General features: G+C 29.9%; 2 protein-coding genes across 9 annotated transcripts in view; one reads left to right on the forward strand and one right to left on the reverse strand.

The window, feature by feature from the left end:
• PH4alphaEFB (prolyl 4-hydroxylase subunit alpha-1) overlaps nt 1-520 on the forward strand; it is a 309,837-nt gene extending 309,317 nt beyond the window's left edge. For all 7 annotated transcript variants that reach the window (XM_035875411.2, XM_085662100.1, XM_035875407.2 and 4 more), the window contains one exon: nt 1-520. This exon is cut by the window's left edge and continues 489 nt beyond it. The gene's annotated coding sequence lies outside the window, so the exon portion shown is untranslated.
• Nucleotides 521-10,113: 9,593 nt separating this feature from the next.
• On the reverse strand, nt 10,114-20,466 carry jdp (DnaJ domain-containing protein). Of its 2 annotated transcripts, none has more exons than XM_035875422.2 (5): nt 20,252-20,466; nt 18,058-18,933; nt 15,391-15,492; nt 15,195-15,311; nt 10,114-14,054 (listed from the first exon to the last, which is right to left on the reverse strand). In XM_035875422.2, the coding sequence occupies exons 2-5, from the start codon at nt 18,139-18,141 to the stop codon at nt 13,815-13,817; spliced, it is 543 nt and encodes a 180-aa protein (XP_035731315.1). In that variant the 5' UTR covers nt 18,142-18,933; nt 20,252-20,466; the 3' UTR covers nt 10,114-13,814. The 2 variants fall into 2 exon arrangements, with proteins under 2 accessions (XP_035731315.1, XP_085514465.1); XM_085658339.1 differs by lacking the exon at nt 20,252-20,466 and adding an exon at nt 19,731-20,152.
• Nucleotides 20,467-24,414: the final 3,948 nt, after the last annotated feature.

The following is a 24,414-nucleotide window of genomic DNA, read 5'->3' on the forward strand; positions in this document are numbered from 1 at the left end:
CGTTTTATTTATTACAAAGGTAATAACACATTTTTTACCTGGATTTATTATTTAATTATTAACATTCCCATCATGTAGTGAACATTTTCATGGAAAGGATGCATTTATTATTTGTTTTCTCTTTTTTTTCATTTCATTATAAAGATTTACGAAAAAACAAATGTAATAATTATTAACCAATGAGTTTTTAACATGGCAGAGAGTATATGATTTTATGAAAAATGGACTATCCTCGTCACATATTTAAAGATATTTTCGTGCTCCAATGTTTCCTAAGTGTTTGCTCAATTTTTGTAAATATTATACGATAAGGATATATTTTATAGTTTAAGACTTACATACATTTGGCCGGATCTTTGCGTTTAACCCTTTGCGGAAAAAAAGAAACAATTTATAACTTAGCGATATATGATGGTATTCTTTCAAAAAAGAACGTAGATATTTATAATTTATGCTTATGTCAAAACTATAGGTATTAAAGATTTAACAAACACATATTACGTATATATATATATATATATATATATATATATATATGAACATATGATATATATATGATATATATATGAACATATATATGAATATATATATATATATATATATATATATATATATATATATATATATATGAACATATGATATATATATGATATATATATGAACATATATATGAATATATATATATATATATATATATATATATATATATATATATATATATGAACGTATTGATCATGTCGTCGATTTTTTCTATCGAATTATATGTACGTTAATTATTTAGATTAAACTTATAGGTATATGTATATGGAATCGATCGTCCGCATAGGATTAAACGAATTGTATACGAATTGCTTGTAAATGAACGAAACGAAAACGGCGAGTATATAAGATAACACATGATTGTTCCTTTCCTTTGTTTTTGTTTTCTTTTTTTTTCCACGGTAATATCGAGCTTTAGGAAATAAGACGAATGTCGTTCATGAAGTCTCTCAATCGAATAAGAGATATACTCTGCTCAATTATAGAATATTTACGTAAACTCAAACGTACCATTAGCTCCAATCACTTATTTCTATACTCCACTCTCAAAGTTTTTGATTTCTTAATTAAACGAATTTTATTTCCATAAATCATGTGTATACGTAAGTATATGCATATATGTAGACAAAAATGATTTGTAGAAACTGTATGATGCAGTAACGATACGAGATAAAGGATAATTAAGAGAGAATAATTATAATTTGAGAATGCGATCGTCATATTGTAAACGTGATTTCTTTTGGGATCATTAAAAAAAAAAAAAAAAAAAAAAGAAAGAAAAAGAAATTTAATCTTTTCAATAAAATAAAATTACTTTGACGTATATCGATAATTAATATGACAAGATCGATGAAATGAGTGAAAAAGATTTATTTCATATTTACATACACATGATAGTACACAAATGTTCGGAATAATTTTATAAAAATGACGTTCACAACATTAAAAATAGTTACATCAGATCGTGTAACAAGTCAAAGGTCTTAAAAGTCAGACATATTCAGTTTCAAATCTTAAAAAATTTACATAAGTAATTCTTTTCTTTCTTTTCTTTTTTTCTTTTTTACGCGTATACAATATTTAACAATTGAAGAAGCATTCATAGAGTTTATAAAAATCTCATCGCATTCTCGTTCGACCGAGAGGCGCACTCGCGCGTTGTTAAAATGCGTTGTTATCGCACAGGATTATTGTTAGCCTGACAAAAGGCCGAAGTAATTTATCCTGCAAGCGAGTTTTTCTCGTACGCGTTACGAAATAAAGCGGATCTGCGTGTAATTCCCGTGCGTAAAACGATCGAGCGAACGATCCGATCGTTTTAATTAAAGTTCAACGAAAAATATAATAAATAAGGGGAAATTATAAAACTGACGAATAATCATCGAGTTAACGCAGTTTTCCTAACTTTAAACGCTTAGCTCTTAAGTTCGTTCGCAACGATCAAATTAATGCGTTCCACGAGAAAGCAACGACGATCAATAAACTTTTACAAATCTCAAGATAACTTTTTTCTTTTACAAAAACTTGTGACCTATCCTATACCTCGTCTAAAATCTGATTTCTTCATCAAAACAAATATATTTAATGTGTCCAATGTTCCTAACGTGAGCCAAAACTTTTTAGCGTATAATTTCTTTTACATGTCAATTAATACTTTTTCGAGACTTCTAAAGGTTGTGTAGATAGACTTATAATTTTTACAAATTGTTCTTATAATTTTACAATCTGAAAAAAAAAAAGAAAAAGGTTAACATAGAAAGTCGATTCATTTTGAAAATCATCTAAGAACTTTTGGTCCACTCTCTGTATTTTATATTATTTTACAATTAATTTCTATTATTTTACGATTAATTTCTTTTGACTTTGTTATGTCAGTTTTTCTCTTGGATAGAAAGATTTTTCTTTAGGTACTAGCACGAAAATTCTTGCCAATTAATTCTTTTATTGAGTTTTGTTTAATAATCTGTGTTTAATTAATTTTTTCTTTTATCGCTCCAAGTACACTCCACTTATACGAGTATGTATATGTTTAGTTCTTTTTTTCTATCAAAAGATTTTTATTATTTATATATCAATTTTCAATGTATCGATAGTCAAGAAATTGTAGCAACTGACGATAAAGCTCTTCGACTTTATACAATTGATGTACCGAGTAAAGGTAAAGAAAATTTTTGCACTCGTATGATATTTGCAACATTGATTCAAATTTAATCTATTGATAAAACATTGATGACTTAGCAAGAAGAATTGAAACAATTAGCAAGAAGAAAGAAACAATTTCTAATTTATGTATAGAGGTGTTAGAAATGATAAAGAAAAAAAAATTACTAAAAATTACTAATTTTTCATAAACAATGATAAAAATAAAAGTCATTCAAAAATATGGATAAAAATTTTAATTTTTATTCTCGAAGTTCTGAAAGAGCCACTATTTTTTTTTTCTTTTTTTAATTTATCAGATCAACATATTTTTTCAACATTCTTTCCTCTTTACTGACGTATCCAATATCAAGTATCACAGTTGAGAAGAATTGAAAACATTATTGAAAAGACGTGTTCTGATAACCGTCATACGGTTACCATGGACATCGGACAGCAATCGATTGATCGTTATACAACATTCGCATCTATAGTCCTCTGAAAAGTATTGACATTCTCTATGGAAAACGTGATAAGCGTAACCAATATCGTAGATTTCAATATGTTTATGAATAGTGACGTAAAACACACGTGGTCCTTTATCGAAGGTTATCAAAAATATTATTCCATTCTAGCATCTATCCCATATACAGAGAAGAATATATATCCCATATATTTATGCATTCGCTTTGTGTATTTATTTTTATACTCTGTTGACTCAAGATTATCGGTCTATTAAATAGAATACATTTCACATTTATATTTTATATTTCATAATACATATTAGAAACATATAAACATAAATATATCTTAATAAATCTTTTGTAATAATCCATTTCCCTATAAAATATTAAATCCACATACCTTCGTTCTTTCTTCCTTTCTTCATTATTCCTATGCTTATAGTTATATTTGCTATACCATTGAAATATTGTACGAAGAAATGAAAATCGCTCACAGTTATATTCTCAACATCGATCCGCATCCACCTTTAACCTCCCTTACCACTCTTTCTCGCTCTCTTTCTCTCCTTCTCCACTTTCTCTCCCTCCCTCTCTTTATCTCTCTCTCTCTCTCTCTTTCTCTGTCTCTCTCTCTCTCTCTTTCTCTCTCTCTCTCTCTTTCTCTCTCTCTCTCTTTATTTCTCTCCTTCACCGAACCGAGCCTTACAAACATTCGCCTTTGATCAAAATTTCCATGCGCATCGATAACTCGAACTCATCCTACCCGTTAAATCTTATTTTCTCTTCCCTTCAGGCTAGATTCTTTAAACGATGTAGAACCGATTCTCTCGGACGAGATAATTCTTAACACGTATCACTTTTTTTTTTCGTTTTCTTAGAATTCTTGAAAATCGATCGGACGTTGTTGACCTCTTTTCCCCTGATTTTTCCCCGTATTTTGTTAAGTTTTCAAATTTGAAACCAATTTGTCAAAAGAATAATCAGCATCGTAGTTTCTAACGATAATAAAAAGTCAATCTCTAGATATTATTATACTACGGACGTAACATTATCACCTGAAATATTTCCCTCAATTATAATTTTTATGGAAGAAAGAAAAAATGCTCAAGAAGAAATTACGCTGTTTCAAGACACATATCTGGCAATGGAAACAAATTTTTTCTGAAGATTATTTCTTCTTTTTACCAGATATTGAGATCATCGATACTGTTTTTTTAATGAAATCCTACATTATTTTTTATTTGCTGAAATTGATTCCTCGTGCGGTTTTTTGAATAAAAAACAATTTAAATGAAAGGATTAGTTTATGAGATATATTTTAAAAAATCTCTGAAGATTTAAGCAACTGTAACAAGCCGTGATCTTTTTTTTTATTTTTGTTTATTGAAATTAGAAGCAAACGTTAGGGGAAAAAGATACATGGTTCTAGGTGGATAAAATATTCACAATTATATATTTCTTTCAAATGAAGCAATATCTACATATATGCATGTACACAAGCAATTAAAAAGAAAAACAATATTCATTTATTTGAGTAATGCATATATTCAAAAAATTGACAAATTTTCAGTTTATTATTTATATGAATTCATTTTCGAATTCCACTTTTTAAAGGAATATTAAACTATGACATAAATTGTCGTTATGTTAAGCCTAGCCTATAACTATACTAATACGATACAGCTAATTTATTTATCGATAATTGAGGCTGTAAATAACTTGCCTACTTCTACGTATCCATTAACAATTTTCGATGAATAACGCCGAGGCAAGCGGGTTAATGAAAGCGAACTAGGCATGTCACGTATTTACGATAATATTAATTTACAGATGATAAGAATATATGAAATCCATGAATGAGAAAAAATGTCATAGCGTCGTGAAAAGAAGAAACGAAAAAACAAACAAAAAAGAATATGCTACGGACTAGAAAAAAAAAGAAAAAAGAAAAAAGAAAAATTATCGAGTACTCGTGGATATTAATAATCACTCGTTTCAATTTTACACTTTTAACATTTTCTAAAAAATAAATCGAGACAAACGTTTAATTATTACAATTATACAAACATTGAATTATTTACTGATATTATTGCAATAACGATTTGAATAATATTTAAGCGAATATACAGTTGTTTGGACGAAAGCATTGTTTCGAAATTAACTCACATACTATCATAAGCAAATAAAACAAAAAATAAATTTGACTTTATTCATCGTAGTTACCAAATATAAACATAAAAAAAAACCAATTTCTCAAATAAAGACGAAGCAAATAAATACGTGATATAGTTTTATATTATGTTACGACTATAATGCATTATTTCGTGTAGAGCGTAATTCGATGACATGAACTGGTTTATCGATAACGACGAGCGTCGTGAACAACGAAGACCTACTCTCACGAATCTCATCTGATCAATAATTTCCTGTATAATAGAATATGCTTATTCGTGAGAATAGTATTTGTTTATTAAAGCTTCAGAGTCAGAGTGTAGATTAGGCTATATATTTCTAACTAGCCTACATAATTTATTTATTTTTTTATTTTAATATATCATCTATTACTTCATATAGATATATACATTAAATCTATTAAATATCCATTCATTTTTTTATAATTATATATCTAATTAATTATTATATACATACTTTTATTTACATAATTGACAGATCAGCTTTTATAAATTATCATAATTACCTCTAAATTCTTCAATAAATGGAAATTTTTAAACAATCAACTTGCAATTGATCATATTTTATGGTTCACGTTTTATCCAGAATGTATGTACCTATTTACATTACGGATGAAGAGAAAGACAGAGAAATAGAGGAAGAGAAAGAGAGAGAGAGAGAAAGAGAGAAAAACGAAGATAAAAGAAGCATCGTCGTCGAAAATTGAGAGCTCACGCCAATAGCGTGTTATCTGTTGAACGCAGCCAGTAGCTTCATGGCTGCCAGCTTCTGCTCAAGATAGAGTCTGAGGAGAGAAAGGAGAGATGGAAGCAAAATGCATTCAGGATAATGGCGTCTAAAGGGAGTCCTAGTTGTGCATTGGTAACTACTATACGCTACAAGACCGATTATATTAGCTTTCTGAGACACTCGCTAGCTCTCTCTCTTTCTCTTTATCTTTGTCTATTGGTCTAAGGAACCTTATATTCATAACTCAAATATTATGGTATCACTAATTTCATGTTACACTCGTAACAAGAGAAGGACGATGGAGTCAGGTAATAAAATCAATGCTCGTTATTCTGGTCCTTTCACGGAGAAATTGCTAGAGGATCTTAAGGGTACAGGAAGTTCTTTTGTCATCGAACGGTAACACGTGAAGGTAGGTAACGAACCAACGTCGATCGTTCGGTACTTCTCTAATATGAACATAACACGGATGAATGAACGGATAAATTGAGAAAATAAAGTGAAGCTTTTTTAACAAGTTCTTTAAAAGACAAATGCTTGAAAGATATCGTTCTATTTTTATTAATAATGAAAACTATCCTTATGTAGCTACTTTAAGATATCATCAAAGTCTAATGCAAGCGTTTTAGACAAAGGAAATTATTATTCGGTGTTCCTTAGAGAGAAGCTTTCGAGATATTATGTACCTATATAATACTGATCATTTTGTCAGATGATAACTTTGTAATACGACAGTCTCCTTTGATCGAACACACAAAGGAAAGGTCTACGAAATTCTATTGTTACTTGCCTGATCATATATGTATATCATAATTGTTAATTATCTAATACAATAATTGTTTCATGTGGATATCTTCATTCATATTGTTATATTTTTTGAATGCAGGTTTGACAAATTCTCTTACCGAAAAAAAAGAAAAAAAAAATATATATATATATATATATATATATATATATATATATATACACGTATAATTATATTAGTATTACATAATAATAATGGTAACACTCCTCCTTTCCTCTTCTGAAGATGTCTTATAGAATATTTGTCAAAAATTAACGGTATTTCTAGGATGAACGTGACGACGAATATTTTTTATTTATTTAGTTAAAAATTCGATGAATTTTTCAGCAGAGCAAATATTTGCTCGGGACGACGACGACAAAGCAGCTAAAAATGCATTTTTTAATTTCGATCGAAAGGAATCAAATTTCCACCCAGAAAACCATTACAGATTTCGCGCTATACCCTTTAACTGGTACGAAGTTGATCCCTTCGTAAATCAAAGCATTGGATTTGGTCAAGACCAGAATATATCAATTTCATTTTCGTGGATCGGTTAATTGATTTCGTAGTTAAGAACTTTAATATATAAAATTTTAATATATAAAATTTGAGTATAAATTTTTTCATCAGAATTTCTTTCGTTGATTACGATGAAATTTAATATCCTTTGAAAATCTGAGCGTTAACGCTCACTTTTTCAAAATCTGATAAAAACAACAGTAGTAACTATATCAAACTAATTTCAAATTATTTCCTGAATTATTCGCTTAAGTTACTTTCTTAGTATCTTCATTAATTGGTATAATCCTTGCTTGTTATCGTAGTGATCTATAATCATCTTAATTACCCTATAAATTAATTCATAATTATAACAGTTATGTGAACTTAATAAGTACCTGTATTATCTCTCTCTCTCTCTCTCTCTCTCTCTCTCTCTCTCTCTATCTCTCTCTCGCTATCTCTCTCTTTCTCTTTCTCTGCGTATTTCCAATTCTTGACATAATAATTTCCAATCGAGATACTCAATAGAAATAAAAGGAAAGATAAGTATTATAATATTGATCTCGCGAAAGATACTCAAAAAAATTTTGTATCTTTAGATTATGATTCCCAATGCGATTCTCATCGCCTTTGACCTCTAGGAGAGATATCTCTCCGAGTTGAACATTTCTATACAAATATATTTCATAAAAATTCTTGCGGTAGATCGTACACGACGAATGATGTTTTCCAATAGTGGAACTCAGTCTGTCGGCAGATGATTGGGAATTGGGGCGAGGCATTCACGTTTCGCGCTTCGAAAGATTCTCAACAATTTCGATCGTTTATCAAACGGTCGCCTTCTATTTGTAAATCTCTTTCCCCCAATGGGACAGCCCACCAACAAGTTCAATTATTTTGAGTCAACGAGACGCGGGTAACACCAAACAACTTTTCCCTTTCCCTCATTTTTATTTATTTTGTTGTTTTTCTTTTCTCGTTCTCTCTCTTTCTCTCTTTCTCTTTCTCTCTCGTTCTCTCTCTCTCTCTCTCTCTCTCTCTCTCTCTCTCTCTCTATTACCTTCTTTTAACGTTGAAACTTCACTCGTAAACTCAATATATTCTAATTTATCCGACAAATTGGACACGATTCTATCGGTAGGCAGTACTGATTCTTTTCATACCAATCTAATTATCTATCTTTTATTTCATTTTTTAATTCTCCTGAATTTTTATGGAAAAAAATTTTTTTCAAACACTCACAGAAATCTAAAAAATTAAGATGGTATATTATTAAAAGAAATAATTTTTCTAGAAAAGTAATTTATGAAGTTGCTCGAGTGATTCAATACTCTCGACAGTTTAGCTTATTTTTTCCTCGATTCCTTCAAAAATGAATTAAATGTTTTTCCTCTTGCTACTGGCAATATGAACATTTCCGAGAAAATTTCCTGAGAAATATCCTCTTCTATGTATAACAAAGGATAGGTTGGAAAATATTTAATCATTTAGGTTCGTTCTGCAATCGTCGTAATGCAGAATCAATTTTCTTAATGAAGGTCGTTAAGATGACAGCTGCCGCAATCAATTATCAAGAAAATAGATAGTATAAGTATACGTTATAGTAGAAAAATACGTTATCGTTCTCTTTTTGGAAATTTTCATGTGATAAGATAATAAACTCATGTGAAATGCGTTATCCATTATAAAATAGTAGTAGTCTGTCAATTGGCTTCGTCCAAATTTTTTATCTTTTTTTTTATTTTAAACAGTTGAATCGATATCATCAATATATTTGAAGTATTAAATATTTTAAATTCTTATCGGTAAAAAGAACGATGAAATTCAATATCAATTATTTATTGTCTAAATCGATTAAAATCAAGACAATTTTACTACTGAACAATTTCAAATGGTTGTTAAAAATCGAAAAAATCAACTTTGAGAAAAGTGATTTCGTTTATTAATAAGAGAATAAACTCATCGTCGACTGTAAACCGATGTCTAACGCGATAAGACGATAATCAGGATTATTCTTATCTATATACTCAATAACAACTTAAACGTCTTCCAGTTTCATCTCACTTCCAGATTCATCTTATTTTTATCTTATTTGCATTAAATATTACCTAGGTGGCTTTAACGAGCAGCCAAGATATTATAACTAAAGTAATAAGAAGAATGTTAGCCCTTCTAGACAGGACTTCTTAACGACCTTTAAAGAATCGACCTAAGTTTATCCTCCCTTTCTAAAGTCGGCACAGCTATCGTTGCTTCTTTTTATAAAAGTCATATTTTTTACTTTTAAATATCATCCGGCTTGACCTTTTGCCTTTGAGAGTAAAGAGATAAAGAAACTTTTGTTTTTTTGTACACGAGATGATTTTCAACAATATTTGTTTTTTTTTAATAATAAAATTTGTTTCCTTTCTTTTTTTTCCAAATAATAAGTAATACAAATACTTTTTCTTCGTAAAAATAATTACTTTATTTACATCGAGTTATTAAAATAAAAAAATAAAAACCTAAAGCAATCGTCTCTGGTTGCATGTAAATGATAAAAAAAAAAAAGGAAAAATATCCGTTAAAAATCGTATGTTCCATTTTTGTTTTTTTTTCTTAATTAAATCGGCTATTTATCAACCAATTACTATCGACAATTAAATATATAAGATACTTCTCGTGAACAAAAAAAAGTAAAAAGTTCATGCTTTAACATCGACTATGTTAGTTGTATAACTGATCTATAAAAGAGAGATAGGATTTTCATAATTAAACACATTTATTGAATCTTTAATGGTGCGAGTACACGTCGTCACGTCGACCAGCGCGTGACGAATACATAATTTTTACATAATAATTTACATAACGAAACCTCGTGCCTCGGAAAATTCATGAACACACACACACACACACCATACATACATATATATATATATGTATGTATATACTCTTAGAATTTACATAACATTATTAACACTCGGACTTGTATTTGGTCAAAATTTTACAGGTTAGCAATTGAAAGGAAGGAACAACTTAAGAAATTAGGAACATACGTGTTACTTATTGGATTTATCACCCATAATGATAATTATTAATTTTGATTAAGTTTTTTTTTTTTTTTATAAATTAAATCTATCAATGTCTTTTTCCGAGAGCACATCTGACTATAAATCAATATTACATAGAAAATAATAAATAGTCGACGATATTAACGACGATAATACTCAATGAAGCATCGTAGACATAGTCACAGACGAATCCGTGATAGAAAAATATAGGTATACAGGTATATGCGCATACACGTACAGGATGGTCCAAGAATTTCTCATTTAAAAACTACGCAGGCAAAAGTGTGGCCGATCTTATTTGATAAAATGCCAATGAAACTTTCAGCTTTTGCATACTAGATTTGAGTTATTATTATCAACTAACTCTTCTTTCTTTCTTTTTTTCTCCTTCTTCTTCTTCCAATTTCTTTGTTTTTCCCTTTTTCCTCTTCTACCTCTTGTATCAATCTTAAATCTTTTATAAAATTTCTATGCAATCAATTTGCTCTTTTATTCTTTTTTTTTACGCGTCAATAAGAACGAACACTATCTACGTGGTCCTTAAATTCTTTGTTATCTCAACATTATGCTGCTGTCCTGGTATCCTTTAAGAAACATATAGACATAAATAAAAACCCATATTTATGGATTTTCTAGATCAGGAACAGATAATAGATGAGGAGAAGGAATAAAAATCGTTCAAAAGAAAAATGACTTTTAACGACAATTGCAATTAATTCGAGGTCTAACGTTATTAGGTTTTTATCTTTACGACAATAACAATGACGATAGTGGCTGTCGCTATTATTATCATTATTATAACTATTATCGTTATCGTGCTATGCTTTTTCATCGAACAACTTATTTGTTTTTATGACATTATACATTGATGATATATGCAGTTTGCACACGGGAGAGTTCGAATGTCATTACAAAAAAAAGGAGTAAAGATAAAGTAAAAAGAAATTAATAAAAAAAAAAAAATGAAAATGATATGTATGCAGCAATGATAGTAAAGTGAAATTTTTAGAACAATGACTAACAGATATATACATCGATACACATGTGTATGTATATTAATTGACCACTAGACCATTAAATTGTTATTTGAACCAGCTATAGATAGGCATGTTTTAATTTCTATGATAAAAACAAAGAAACGAACATCCATCGATCGATCAATCCAGAGAGAAAGAGAGAGAAACCAAAGGTGCAAATTTTGTTTAATCATTACAATAACGTTTTTGGTAATCTGCATGTTTTGTATATATTATATATTATATATACATATAAAAAAAATATATATTAAAATGAATTGGAAAATTTTCGAATAAACCATTGAAAATTTTCTCAAAACAACTTCAATATCATCGCGTAACGACAAGAACGTAAAACCCTGTTCATGTTTGTGCTCGTATGACGTAAGATAGAATAAATAAATAAATAAACAACAAGAAAAAAACAAATAAAAAAAAAATATAAGCTATCAAATAATGAAGCCAAAAATGTGTCATTTTTTTTTTTTTTTTTATTAGATTGAACGACAAACGTGAAATTCGAAAAATGTCAAAAAATGATGACGGGAGGTGTAAAATGAATAAAACATTTTTCGAAATAGGAAGTGACGAGGAGTAACGATGTAAGTATTTTGCTTGCGTTTGACATTAGATACAGGTACGAGTGCGCTTCTCTTTTTCGCTCTATTTCACAATGGAATGGATTTAAAAAGTTTGGTCTTTCTTGAGTACGAAAGAAGAATAAAAAAAAAAGAAAATAGAGATACAATTCTCAAGTTCGATTCATCCTCCGAGTTTTCGTTCTTGTATTTATTTGTTTATTTTTTTTTTTTTTGGATAGAGAACAAAAATCTTATTTGCGCATTGTCGCATATATTATTTCGTACAACTGCACGTTTATCGAACGTCAAAACGATCTCATTTCTTTTTCTTTCATTCTTTTTTTTCTTTTCTTTTCTTTTCTGCTGGTATTTCTTTTTTTTTCTTTCTTCCCCTTCCTCGCAATACCCATCCCCTTTTCACACTACTATTTTGGAAGACAAGACTCTTTCAGTATTCCATTGGGAAGTGAGAGCCTTACCGTAGAAACAACAAATTTAATCTTATCTCGCGACTCCCCCGCACGTGGAATCGATAATTTCTTTTACACTTTATAATTCTTCTTCTTTTTTTTTCTTTTTTCATTCGTTTCATTTATTTTCTTTATATCTCTTTTTTTTTATTTATTTACTTATTAATTCATTTATTTATTTATTTATTTATTTATTTATTCTCTCGACACGACATCAAAACCACTGTCCAACCAATCGACCCTTATCGCTCGCTCTCTTATTTCAACTCGATACAACTTTCTTCTTTTTGATAATAATAACTATTCGTGTTATTAGGAAATTTCCATAGGGGAAAGAAGGATTGAATTCGTTTATTTATTAACGCGAGATCAACATTAAATAAGTTCGAATAGACGAGCAAAAAAAATTAATAACTAAATACCATAAACCCCGTACTGTTGTTGTACTCTCGTATTTTCCTTGAGCTCGCGACATGACTCATCTCTCTCACTTCAGAGAGAACGAGAGAGAACGAGAGAAAACGAGGGAAAGCGAGGGAAAGCGAGAGAGAGAGAAAGAGAGCGATAGAAAGCGAGAGTGAGAGAGAGAAAGAGAGAGAAAGAGAAAAAAAGAGAGAGAAAGATCCTTCAAAGAAATATTTTTTTATTTCTGTCCCTCAAGGGTTGACGATAATCATTCTTTTTGAAGAAACGATTTGCTGGAGCAAATTCTCTTGGAAGAAAAAAAATATATTTTAGACATTTAAATTATCAAGATTATTTTTCCTGAGAGAATAAAAAAAAAAGTAAAAAGATAAGAGAAAAAAGAAAGAAAACAGTAATATAAATAAATTGTTCTCGATATGGGAGAAAAAAAATTAGACGTCCTTAGTATCATCTTCCGAGCCATTTTCCTGCTGTTGGTTGGACAGTGATGAACGATAAATGCACAAGGAGGTATGTATACGTTTAAGTGTGTTTGTCTATGTATATGTACGTGTAATACGGCGCTCCTTTCTCGTATATTACGGGTGTCCCATTTAAATCGATTTTCTTTCGATTGAAGTCAATTGAAAAATTATAATTAAAAAGTATAAAAAGAAAGAATAATTAATCGACTTCTTTCCAACACCATTAAAGATTATTTTACATACAACGAATATAACGTTAATCGATTAAAATAGAACACCTTGTATACGTATAGATGTATTGTTGTTGTTATTGTTGGAAAGAATCATCTTCATTGTCAAACAGAGAGCAAGAAAGATAATTAGAATTATGTGACGATCGAGCTTGATCCTGTGCGATACGAAAAAGGAAGGATCCTCCATAAACGATCGTCGTCCTTCTATAGATCTCAAAATTTTAGATCTCATAGTTACGAAACTTGTTGACGACCTCGCTCGAGGCCTGCGAGTCCCACTCGATGTCACGCCGAGCACCATAGTAAATGTTAGCCCCACCCTCGCTGGCCCTTCTGTGAGCATTCGGGGCCTGACCTTTCACGTGACCTGGTGAACCCTCGGCACCTCCCCCTCCACCACCAACAGTACTTCCATCCGGCAACATCCGGTCCTTCGTTTTTGGTGTACTCCAATGCATCGACTGCGAATTCATTCATTATTTTTTCACCCTCTTTTCTTTATTTATTTTTTCTAACTTCCTTTTTTTTAAGAGTAGTAATGTAGTCATACGTTAAAGGCTACTATGACGTACGCTTAAAAATATCATAAATTGTTTCTAGTTATATATAATATTTTATAATTTATAATAATATTTTATGATTTAAAAAATTACGTAGGAAGTTGCATTAAAATAATATTATTTTTAATTAAGTTGTAGCGACTTATGATCATTTATTGATCCATTCATATTCACATTCAGATTTACCTTTATAAGACTTCTATGAGACTTCTAGAAATTTTTGAAAAACAAAAAAAAAAAAGAAAAAGTTCTATAAATATTTTTACGTCTTTGTTACACTTTCTAAAGCGTGCTTCCTTACAACACGCAAAACCGTCACAGTATATTATTTTCAAACAATGTTCACATTTCGCATAATGAGAAGGTAAATCGAGTCAAAGGAAGTGCAAACTCAAGATTTATTCCACAAGTACGTATGCATGTATACACGCGCCTCAACTTCGGAGAAAATGCAAAAGTTTACGGGACTGTTGTTTATGAAGTCTCGTTTGATCATATATTTAAGTAAGTACTTCGAAACATGGTACCTTCATAAAGTCTCGCTCATGGGCAAGTTATTTACCTATATTTTCTTCAAACGTTTACACAACCAAACGTTTTACGTTCAATAATTTACTATGGATTTTCATGAAACTTATCTTTGTATAAGCTTTACATCTTCTTTTTATTTTCGAAAAAAAATAAAAAAGAAAAAAAAATAACAAAAGGAGAAAATCATACTTACGTTATATTATTATTTATTTAAATAATAGATACCACATATTTAAAATTCCACGAGTATTTTAATGCGTGAAAATGTCTCGTAAATTCAATGTTCGATCTTCGAAAATGTTTTCAACATTAACTTGATCGCCAAGTTAATTTTGCGTTAAAATGAAACCAAAGTTTTGAAGAAATTAAAAATTTTTTTTTTTTGTTATAACAACAACCGAAAAAACTTCACTCTTATAATTTTATTCCCGTTAATGGTTAACAGGTTAAATTTCTCGGACTATGAATATTCTTCTTTTTTCTTTTTTTTTTTATTTCTTTTCAACTTACTTGATGAACGTGTTCCTTCATGCCAAGCCACTGCTTGTAGCTAATGGAAATACCGCTATGCCGCCACTTGTCGTAGTTGCTCCTCTTTTCTGGGTCGCATAGAATCTCTTTGGCATTCTAAAATAAGGTCGAAAATAAAATCGGCCGATAAAAATTTTCTAACGTCGCTTATTCTACGGATAAAAGAAATACATACTTTAAGTTTTTGAAATTTTGCTTCGGCTTCCTTGTCACCAGCATTTTTATCAGGATGATACTGTAGGGCTAATGCCTTGTATTCTGCTATGATTTGCTCGACCTATGGCATAAAATAAAAAAAAAAAAGAGGTAAATAAATTTTTCTTCAATATTAATTGTATGAAGTTCATTATTTTCTTGACAGAATGTTCAATCATTAATGAGCATTGTTTGATTACGAAATATTGAAATTATTTCTATGTTAGGATATATAAAGAAACAAAGAAAAAAATTCAAGAGATAAAGACTCATTGTTTAACTCGATTTATCAACATAGGTCAGTAACATTTATTGAAGATAATATGAATTCAACTTTAAACAATTCTATGAGTTATATGAATCGATAAATATTTTTGCAATCTTATCGGAAATTTATTTTATTACTATGTATAAAAAAAAACAAAATAGAAAAAGGACGAACAAACAAATGGAAATAATGATTCGCTATATATATATATTTCATGTTCATAAAAAAAGAAATAAATGAAAAAATAAATTTCATTGATTACTTCGAGTTTGAATTTTTTATTCTAGTTAAAAACCATGTATATAGCAAGCTAATCAAGAAAGATTGCACGGTGCATTTCACCTGTCATTAAAATTATCGCACAATAAACGATGTTACGAGTCGTCCAAATTGCATGCGACCTTCGAATGGAATTAAATTTCGGTCTCAAATTCGAGGTTGAGATGGACAATCAGAGTTCTATCCTTTTCATGCTAATTATCCTACTGGTATCAGAATTATTCTCTATCTCTGTCTGTCTTTCTATCTATCTGTCTCTCTCTCCCTCTCTCTCTCTCTCTCTCTCTCTCTCTCTCTCTCTCTCTCTCTCTCTCTCTGTCTTTTCTAACGATGTTTAATAATCGCAAACGATTATCGATAAACGATGATCGTATTTGTATATAAAACAGGTGCAAGAAGTAGATCAAATAACTTCTACTAGTAGATTTACGTATATGCGCATAACAATCCTCCTAATCACGAAACTGTTATCAGTTTGCAATTATTATTTTATCGCTAAAAAATTTGACGTGAAATTCAATCGAACCGATCGATATTAACGTAATTTCGTGAGAAATGATTCGATGAAAAAAAAAATATGATTATGACATTTTCTTTAAAAGAAAAAAAAATAAGAAGAATCGATCTTAAAAACATTTAAGAGTTATTTTCAACGGCAAATCTAAAGGCAAATTAGACGAAGCAAGTTGGAAAATCACTGTATGATATCAAATGTAATGAAATTTTTAAATACGTATTCTTGTTCCTTCTCTTTTTGTTTTTTGTCGTGGATGAATTCCGTTTAATAGCGTCCATCGCAATACTCCGTTGAATTTAATGGTGCCCCCTTTTGTTCAAAACTTTTCGCGATTTCAATGGACTACCGGGCACATTTTACGAGAGTACATTATTTGCAAAAAAAGAGGAAAAAAGGGGAAAAAAGAAAAGAAAAAAGGGAAAAAGAAGAAAAGAAAAAAAGTAACGGTACTCCTTTGATAATGTTACAAATGCATGCATGAAATAAGTGATCTTTTGTTTTCAGTTTAAAATTCATAAGTACGAGAAAAGAGTAAAGGAACGAGCATTGGTTACCTATAAACTGTCTCTCAATAATTATTTCTTGACCTAATTCATTTAGAACGAAATATTTATAACGTTAAGTATTTCTTTTTTTAAGAATACAAAAAAGAATAGAATAAACACCTCACACATGTTCAAAATGCACGTTAACAACAACATCTTTAAAATTTTAATCATTTTACCTCATAAATATAGTAATAATAATACTATTAAAAATGATAAACAGTTCGAAATATATAATCACATTTATATAACAAATACGATCTTTTCATTTCGGAATAAAAATACGGCTTTTAATGTAATCAAATAGATTTAAAGTAATCGAATTATCCTATGACGATTATTTTATAATAAAAAAAACTTTTGTAATCGTCGAGAAAAAAATAGAGAAAAGTCGTAATCGTCGATAACGATAACGAAATTGAAGTGACAAGGTACGGTAAAATATTAATATGAGCCTTCAAGTCGCTCTTTAAGTGAAACTATCGCCTTCACATTTTACATTAAAAGCCGTATTAAAGGACAGTACAAGTAGGAAAGTGTCCTAAGGTCAATACACGAATTTTTTAGAATTTTATTTAGCAAGGTTTAAATCGTACTTCGCATGCATATTATATTTCTGATCCTTAACCTTCGTTGATAATATCGATAAAAAGATTAAAATGGCAATTAAAATATTTGAATTACGGTTTAACATTTAATTTTATTAAAATACATTTTCGAATTTAATTATACTTAATTTAACGTATAACGTTTAAACTTCATCGCGCTTACAAAATTAAATATAAACAAAATAATACAAAAATAATTCAATAATAAAGTGTAACCATAATTTTATTTATCGTTTAACGTTTCGGTTAACCTTTCGGTTTCGATCAACATTTCAAAATGAATAAACAAATTCGATTATACAAATCATAACAATTCGAAAATTCGATAGTAAATCGTAAATACAATTAAATTTTTTCAATAATTCGATAATCCTAAATATATATCTATGAATGATTATTATTTAGATAGATAAATTATCGAGATCCTTACCGTCGCTGACTCATCGCAGGATAGAAGAGCGTAAAGATCCTCGTCCTCGTCAGGCTTATAGTTGATCACGTCGTCGACACTCATTTTGCGTTAGATCAAATTGATTTAATTAACAAACAAAAATCTTCTTTTCCTTTCTGTTCGTTCGTTCGTTTTTCGTGAAATTTTAAAGCAAGAGAATATCAAGAAATAAACGAGGAGAATGAACAATTTACTCGAAAAATGAAATTATCGTTGAATTTCTTGCGAGTAAGAAGAATCGATTATCGAGAAGATTGAAATGTTCTCTCTCTCTCTCTCTCTCTCTCTCCCTCTCTCTCTCTCTTGATAATAAACTCTCCGGCGCGAATATTCGTCACCTGTTGCCGTGTCTCGCACGTCGCCGACTCGGGCGCTCAAGTGACGAACGAAAGTGGGAAATCCGTGTCGGAGACCCGGAAAGACCCGATTCCCGGGAAATTCTCTGCGCATGCGCACTCTACACCAACGATCTTACCCCTTTTCTCTCTATCTCCCTCTATCTCTCTCTCTCTCTCTCTCTCTCTCTCTCTCTCTCTCTCTCTCTCTCTCTCTCTCAGTGTCTCTCTGTCTCTCTCTCTCTCTCTCTCTTTATATATATATATGTAATCACACTCCCTTTCTTTATATATATATGTATATGTGTACGTGTATACGCATATATATCTTTCTCTTTGTGTCGTTCGTCCTTCCCCTTTTCGCGAATGCGCAGTCTACCGCACTTAGCGGCTGCTCTTCTTTTTCTTTCTCTTCCTCCTCTTCCACCTTCTTCTCTTTCTACTTCACAATAAGTAACGTCATCCGTGGTGTCTATCGCCTTGAATCCTTGACGAGGAACTCCAATTCAAAGGATTAATCCTGCAAAAGAAGAAAGGAAAAGGACGCGATGGATTATTTCCCAATGCGATTCAGAAAACGAGGCTTCCATTTAAGAAATTGATCATAATGAGAGAATTTCCTTCTCTCGTTGTAATTATTATATTCCCATTTAACAGGTAAGTATAATCAAATGTTGTTTTACGAGATTTTGGATAAATCGTACGTTCGAGATGTATTTTGATAGCACGGTTATTTAAATATATTGCGACATTTTAATATATTTCGATAAAAAGATTGTGAATAATTTATTAAATATACCTCTTCGATATGCTTGTTTTCTATGAGGATAAATCGTTTCTTTTTCTGTTCTATTTATTCTTCTCTTTTTTATTTTATTTTTTTATTTCTTTTTTTACTTTGGAAAACTTTACAAAATCGATCTCTATGCCGTAATTTAAGTGATTTTTATTATAGGGAAACTAAAATTGCCGAATATTCGACTATTGTCTGTATTGATTGAAAATCATACGTACGCTCGTCGAAATACATATATATATATATATATATATATATATATATATATATATATAATATATTATGTAAGTTGCGTGGGATAAAAATAAATAAAAAAAGAAAAAAATGTTTCTCGCAATATGATTATAAATAATAAATAAAAAAAGAAGTGATCGATTTCCTTTGAAATCAATAGTGAATTTCATGAGAGAAAAAAAAACAAGAAAAAACACGTGTTCATCGTTTGTTTCTTTCATGATTAATAAAATACATAGTGATTTCTCCTCTCATTTTATATACAAACATCATCTTCGTGTACGGACCTAATTACATTGTAAAGCATCGTTTTAATCTCACGAGACAAAACAATTGCTGCTCATACTTGATACATGATGAATCATAAGCTTTCGTTTCAGCCTTGAATCCATTCCATAAAGTTACCTTTCAATATCTAAGCGGAACAACACACGAGCTAATAGTACAGTAGACACCTGTTTGTGAGTAAAATCTGTTCGCGACACAGAAAAACTTTGTTCCACTTACAAATACTCATTAACGTTTTATTATGTAACTCAATAACAAGAGTAGGAGATATTTTCAAGCAGGAGGTTTCAAGAAAATTAAGAGAAAAGGAAAAACAAATAAAAACTAAGAATGAAAGATAACACAGTGAGAAGTACGCTAAGAAGATATTATCATTGATCCTTGACATCTAGCGTCACAATTTCGACACACACGCACAACAAATTGTCCGATTGTATGAGAAATTAAATTAAAAAAAAAAAAATAGAAAAAAGAGAAAAAACTGAATAAATTAAAATCTCTTTAAGTAGGAGAGATATACCTTGAAAGATATCTGATAAAACGTGATCTCAATCTCGTCGATTGTCAATTTCACGATCGTCACTTTCTCGTATTTAATAAAATTTATAATACCGAATGACCATATGATCTTTTTGATAATTTAATCGCGATCTCGATCGAAATTAAACCGTTTCAACGATCTAGGAATATTCAATTGAGACCATACTGCGCATAATACGTCTTCCACGTACGAGATTCCGGATACTTGTGGCTTTCACTCGACGCTCGATCAACCTTGAACCTTCTCTCTCTCTCTCTCTCTCTCTCTCTCTCTCTATCTCTCTCTTTCTCTCTCGTGATCAGAGATCATGATTTTCTTTACCGACTGAAGATGCATATCTTGCCATCTTGAAGGAACAATTTTTCTTTTTTTTCTTTTCTTTTTTTCTGTTTTTTTTTTTCCTTTTATTAAATGGTTAACGTTATAAATTCGGACTATAATACAAAATATTTGATCCTTTCTTTGGTACATTTAAGAAAAGAAAAAAAAAAAGATCTTTAGCTTTTATCCATTTTTATCTAATGGTAGAATCATAAAAGTGAAATCAAACGAGAATTTCGTCCCGTATAAAGGAAAGAATGGTCGCGGTCAATAGATTCAACGAACGTTACATTCAAATCGTGAAAAGAATAGAGGAAAAATTCACTGGTATTTCGCTATTTTTCGAAAATCGTTATTGAACACCAATATCGAAAAATTCGCAATCTTGGAATGTCGAAATTCTCGATGACGGACAAGCGCGAATCAATACTGCGAAAAAATAAATTAAAAAATTCGAGGGCAGTCTGGAAAAAAAAGAAAAAAAAAGGAAAGAAAGAAACGAACAAAAATTGGAACGTTGGAAGCGAAAGTGCCTGAAAACATACGACCCGGTTTACATGATAGCTTCACTCGGTCTCTTGTAGTCGCCTACATGGCACTCTGTAAGCTCGTTAATTGAGTTTGAATCGGGTCTTGGAAACACGAAGACCTACTCCCAACTACAAGGCATTTGTACAAGACCAACATCTCGTATTATCTTGTGTCGCATTAATTTACAGTAAATTTTGTAAAGCATCAGAATGCTCGTTAAATTACACACAATAATTCTATGGTAATAAAAATATTGAATATTATATGACTGTTCGTTTAAAATTATTTTTGATAACGAACGATAAATATCTTTATTCCAATTTTTCTTTTTTCTTATTTCTTTATTCTTTTTTTTTATTTTGTATTATCTTTAATAAGTCACTCACTATCAAACGAACGAATTGAAGATGGCTTTCCTTCGAATGAAATATACACAGAAGAAATAAGTATTAACTAATGGAGAATATCTTTTCAACGCAATATTTACTTACTCTGTAAATGTCGTTTGTGATATGTTCTTCGACTGTTGATATCGTAATCATTCAAGGACATATTACATTTATTGTAAACATTTTTATCGTATCTTTTTCGATGAGCTAAAAAGAAGAAAGTAATATTTCTTATGGAATTAACTCTACATGGATCAATTAAATTTTCTTTATTAAACGAGGAAAAGTATGTATCTTCTTATACCGGTAATTAAGGAGACTTAATCTCATCTTTTATATAATCGAGAGATAAAGTAGGCATCTGTTTTTGAATTTGTTTTCAAGTCAAACAAGAAAAGTTGAAATGACTGGAGCTCGAGAATCTCGTCTCTGGTTTCGAATAGTCTTACTTCGATGAAAACTAAGTGAGAGAGAGAGAGAGAAAGAGAGAGAGAGAGAGAAAGAGAGAGAGAGAGTGACAGAGAGAAAGAGAGAGAGAGAAAGAAACAGAGAAAGAGAGAGAGAGAGAGAGAGAAAGAGAGAGAGAGAGAGAGAAAGAAACAGAGAAAGAGAGAGAGAGAGAGAGAAAGAGAGAGAGAGAGAGAGAAAGAAACAGAGAAAGAGAGAGAGAGATAAATATGTTGCCTAGTTTTATATTATCCGAGATATATGACTCTATAAAAAGAAAAATTGCTTTTTCGCTTTAAAATTTTTATTTCTTACTTACGTGCGTTTGAAATTTATGTTCAGAATAATTTTTTTTCTTTTTTCTTTTTATCCCATAAATTCTTTTATCGCTTTCTTTATGTTATTAACCAATATTCAAGCTATTGAATCATTTATGAGGAAAGAAAAAATGATATATATATATATATATTAATATATATATTGTATATAATATACATAGATGTATAAATAACAAAAATGTACGCACATATGATGTTACGTAAAATCAATTTTATCGAATATTTTTATGTCACTTCCATATTATTCTATATATTTCCGATATTCTATATTGACATTACATAGATACCTTTGATTAAAAAAAAAAAAAAGAAAAAAAAAAATAGAGAGAAACAGAAAGAGAGAAAGTTTGCTTTTTCGCTGCCGTTACGAGTGCATGAACGTGGACAAATAGAAAAGTGTGTGTTAGTGACATGTTGATTTTTCACAAGTGTTATTTAATATGTCAATTTAAAAGTTATATTTTTTTTTAACCGATTTGTTCTAAATAATTACTGATCGATAATAAAAAATTACTAAATAAATATTAAACTGATAAAAAAAGTTTATAATAAATTAAACATACATAGGTATATAGGTATATTTATAGATATAAATATGCATACGATATATAATATTTGACTTCTTATTTTTATTTATTTTTTCTTTTTTTTTGATCTATGTTTTTCTTACATAATACATACTTATAGTTTATATTTTTGTATTTATTACGTAATACATTTATAGTTTGTAATATATTTATAGTTTGTATTTTCATTATTTTTAGTAAATATAAGTGCATACAACAATAATCCTCATGTTGTTTAGACCATCATTAGAAAGTCTAATTCTCTTGGGGATCACTTGGATGAATAGAACAGAGAAAGGGAGTGGAGACAGATACAAGGAGGAGGGAAAAATAGGAAGGGAGAGGGCATCGAAGGAGACACTAAAACGTGACTGAATGCATAAAATCATTATGCATTCGACTTGCCTTCGTGAAAGACGACGCTGATTATCGCCACCTTCGTTTACAGCTGTTAAGTCGAGGTATTGTTTCGAACCATCATCTTGCCTTTCGCCGTTGAAGAAAACAAATGCGCTTACCTTGCGATTTCATGCTTTTGAGTATTTTTTCATTTTTTTTCTTTTTTTATAAAGAGCGAACTTTTACAATTAAAGTTCGATAATGAGAAACGCAAGTTACAAATATTTCAAAAGAAATTTTAACGAGAGACTTCGAATTAATTGTTATATAGCATATTCTTGTAACTTTATTATTTTACTCCTAGGTTCATTTGTTAAAAAGAATTAAAAAAAAAAAAAGGAAAGAATATATACAAGATGTTTCATTGGAAATTTTTTGCGCAATTATTTTCCAAATTATAGAACGAATAAAAAAATATTTCAGATAGAATTTATCCTGTTTTATGGAGAGAGAGGGAGGGTGTTAAAAGGGTGTTACAGTCGTCACGAATCTTTTCTAGGTGAATGTGTTTTCGAAATTTCAAGGCGACCATTATTTCTTTTATATATGGAACTTGAACTACCTTGAAAGCCCAAAGTGTTATGGTCAATGAATTCCATTTGGAATGAGGTACACGCCTGTCTAAATATAAACATACAGATTCATATAAAACGACAAAAGTCACCTTGAAATGTCGAAAGCACGTATATCTAAATAGTTGTTACTGCCATAAGGCGTCGCCTCCAAAAGCAAGGTAAGTTTTGTTTGAAAAATTATTTGAAACGTACTATAATTTGGAAAATAATTAAGTGCGAAACTTAATATGAAACACTATATATATATATATATTATATCATCTAATCTACTTTTCTCGATATTTAAATATTGTGTAATATGAATATAAAAAAAATAAATTTACATGTCTTACGAAAATAGTTACAATCGAATAATAATATTCAATAATATTTAACTGTTGAGAAAAGTAAATTATACAAACACACACACACACACAGTGTGTTTCGAAACGTGTGGGCATAATTTCACCAGTGGATTGAGCATATTAAAATAAGAAAAGAAGTTCATATAAATGATATGATATAAATTATCGACATGATATTATCTCTGAGATTCTCAATCGAATTTCTGTCTTTTAATAACTTTTTTGATAAGCT

This window comes from Vespa mandarinia, chromosome 1 (genome assembly GCF_050613455.1).
Source record: "Vespa mandarinia isolate Hongniang chromosome 1, ASM5061345v1, whole genome shotgun sequence".
Classification (NCBI taxonomy): Eukaryota; Metazoa; Arthropoda; class Insecta; order Hymenoptera; family Vespidae; genus Vespa; species Vespa mandarinia.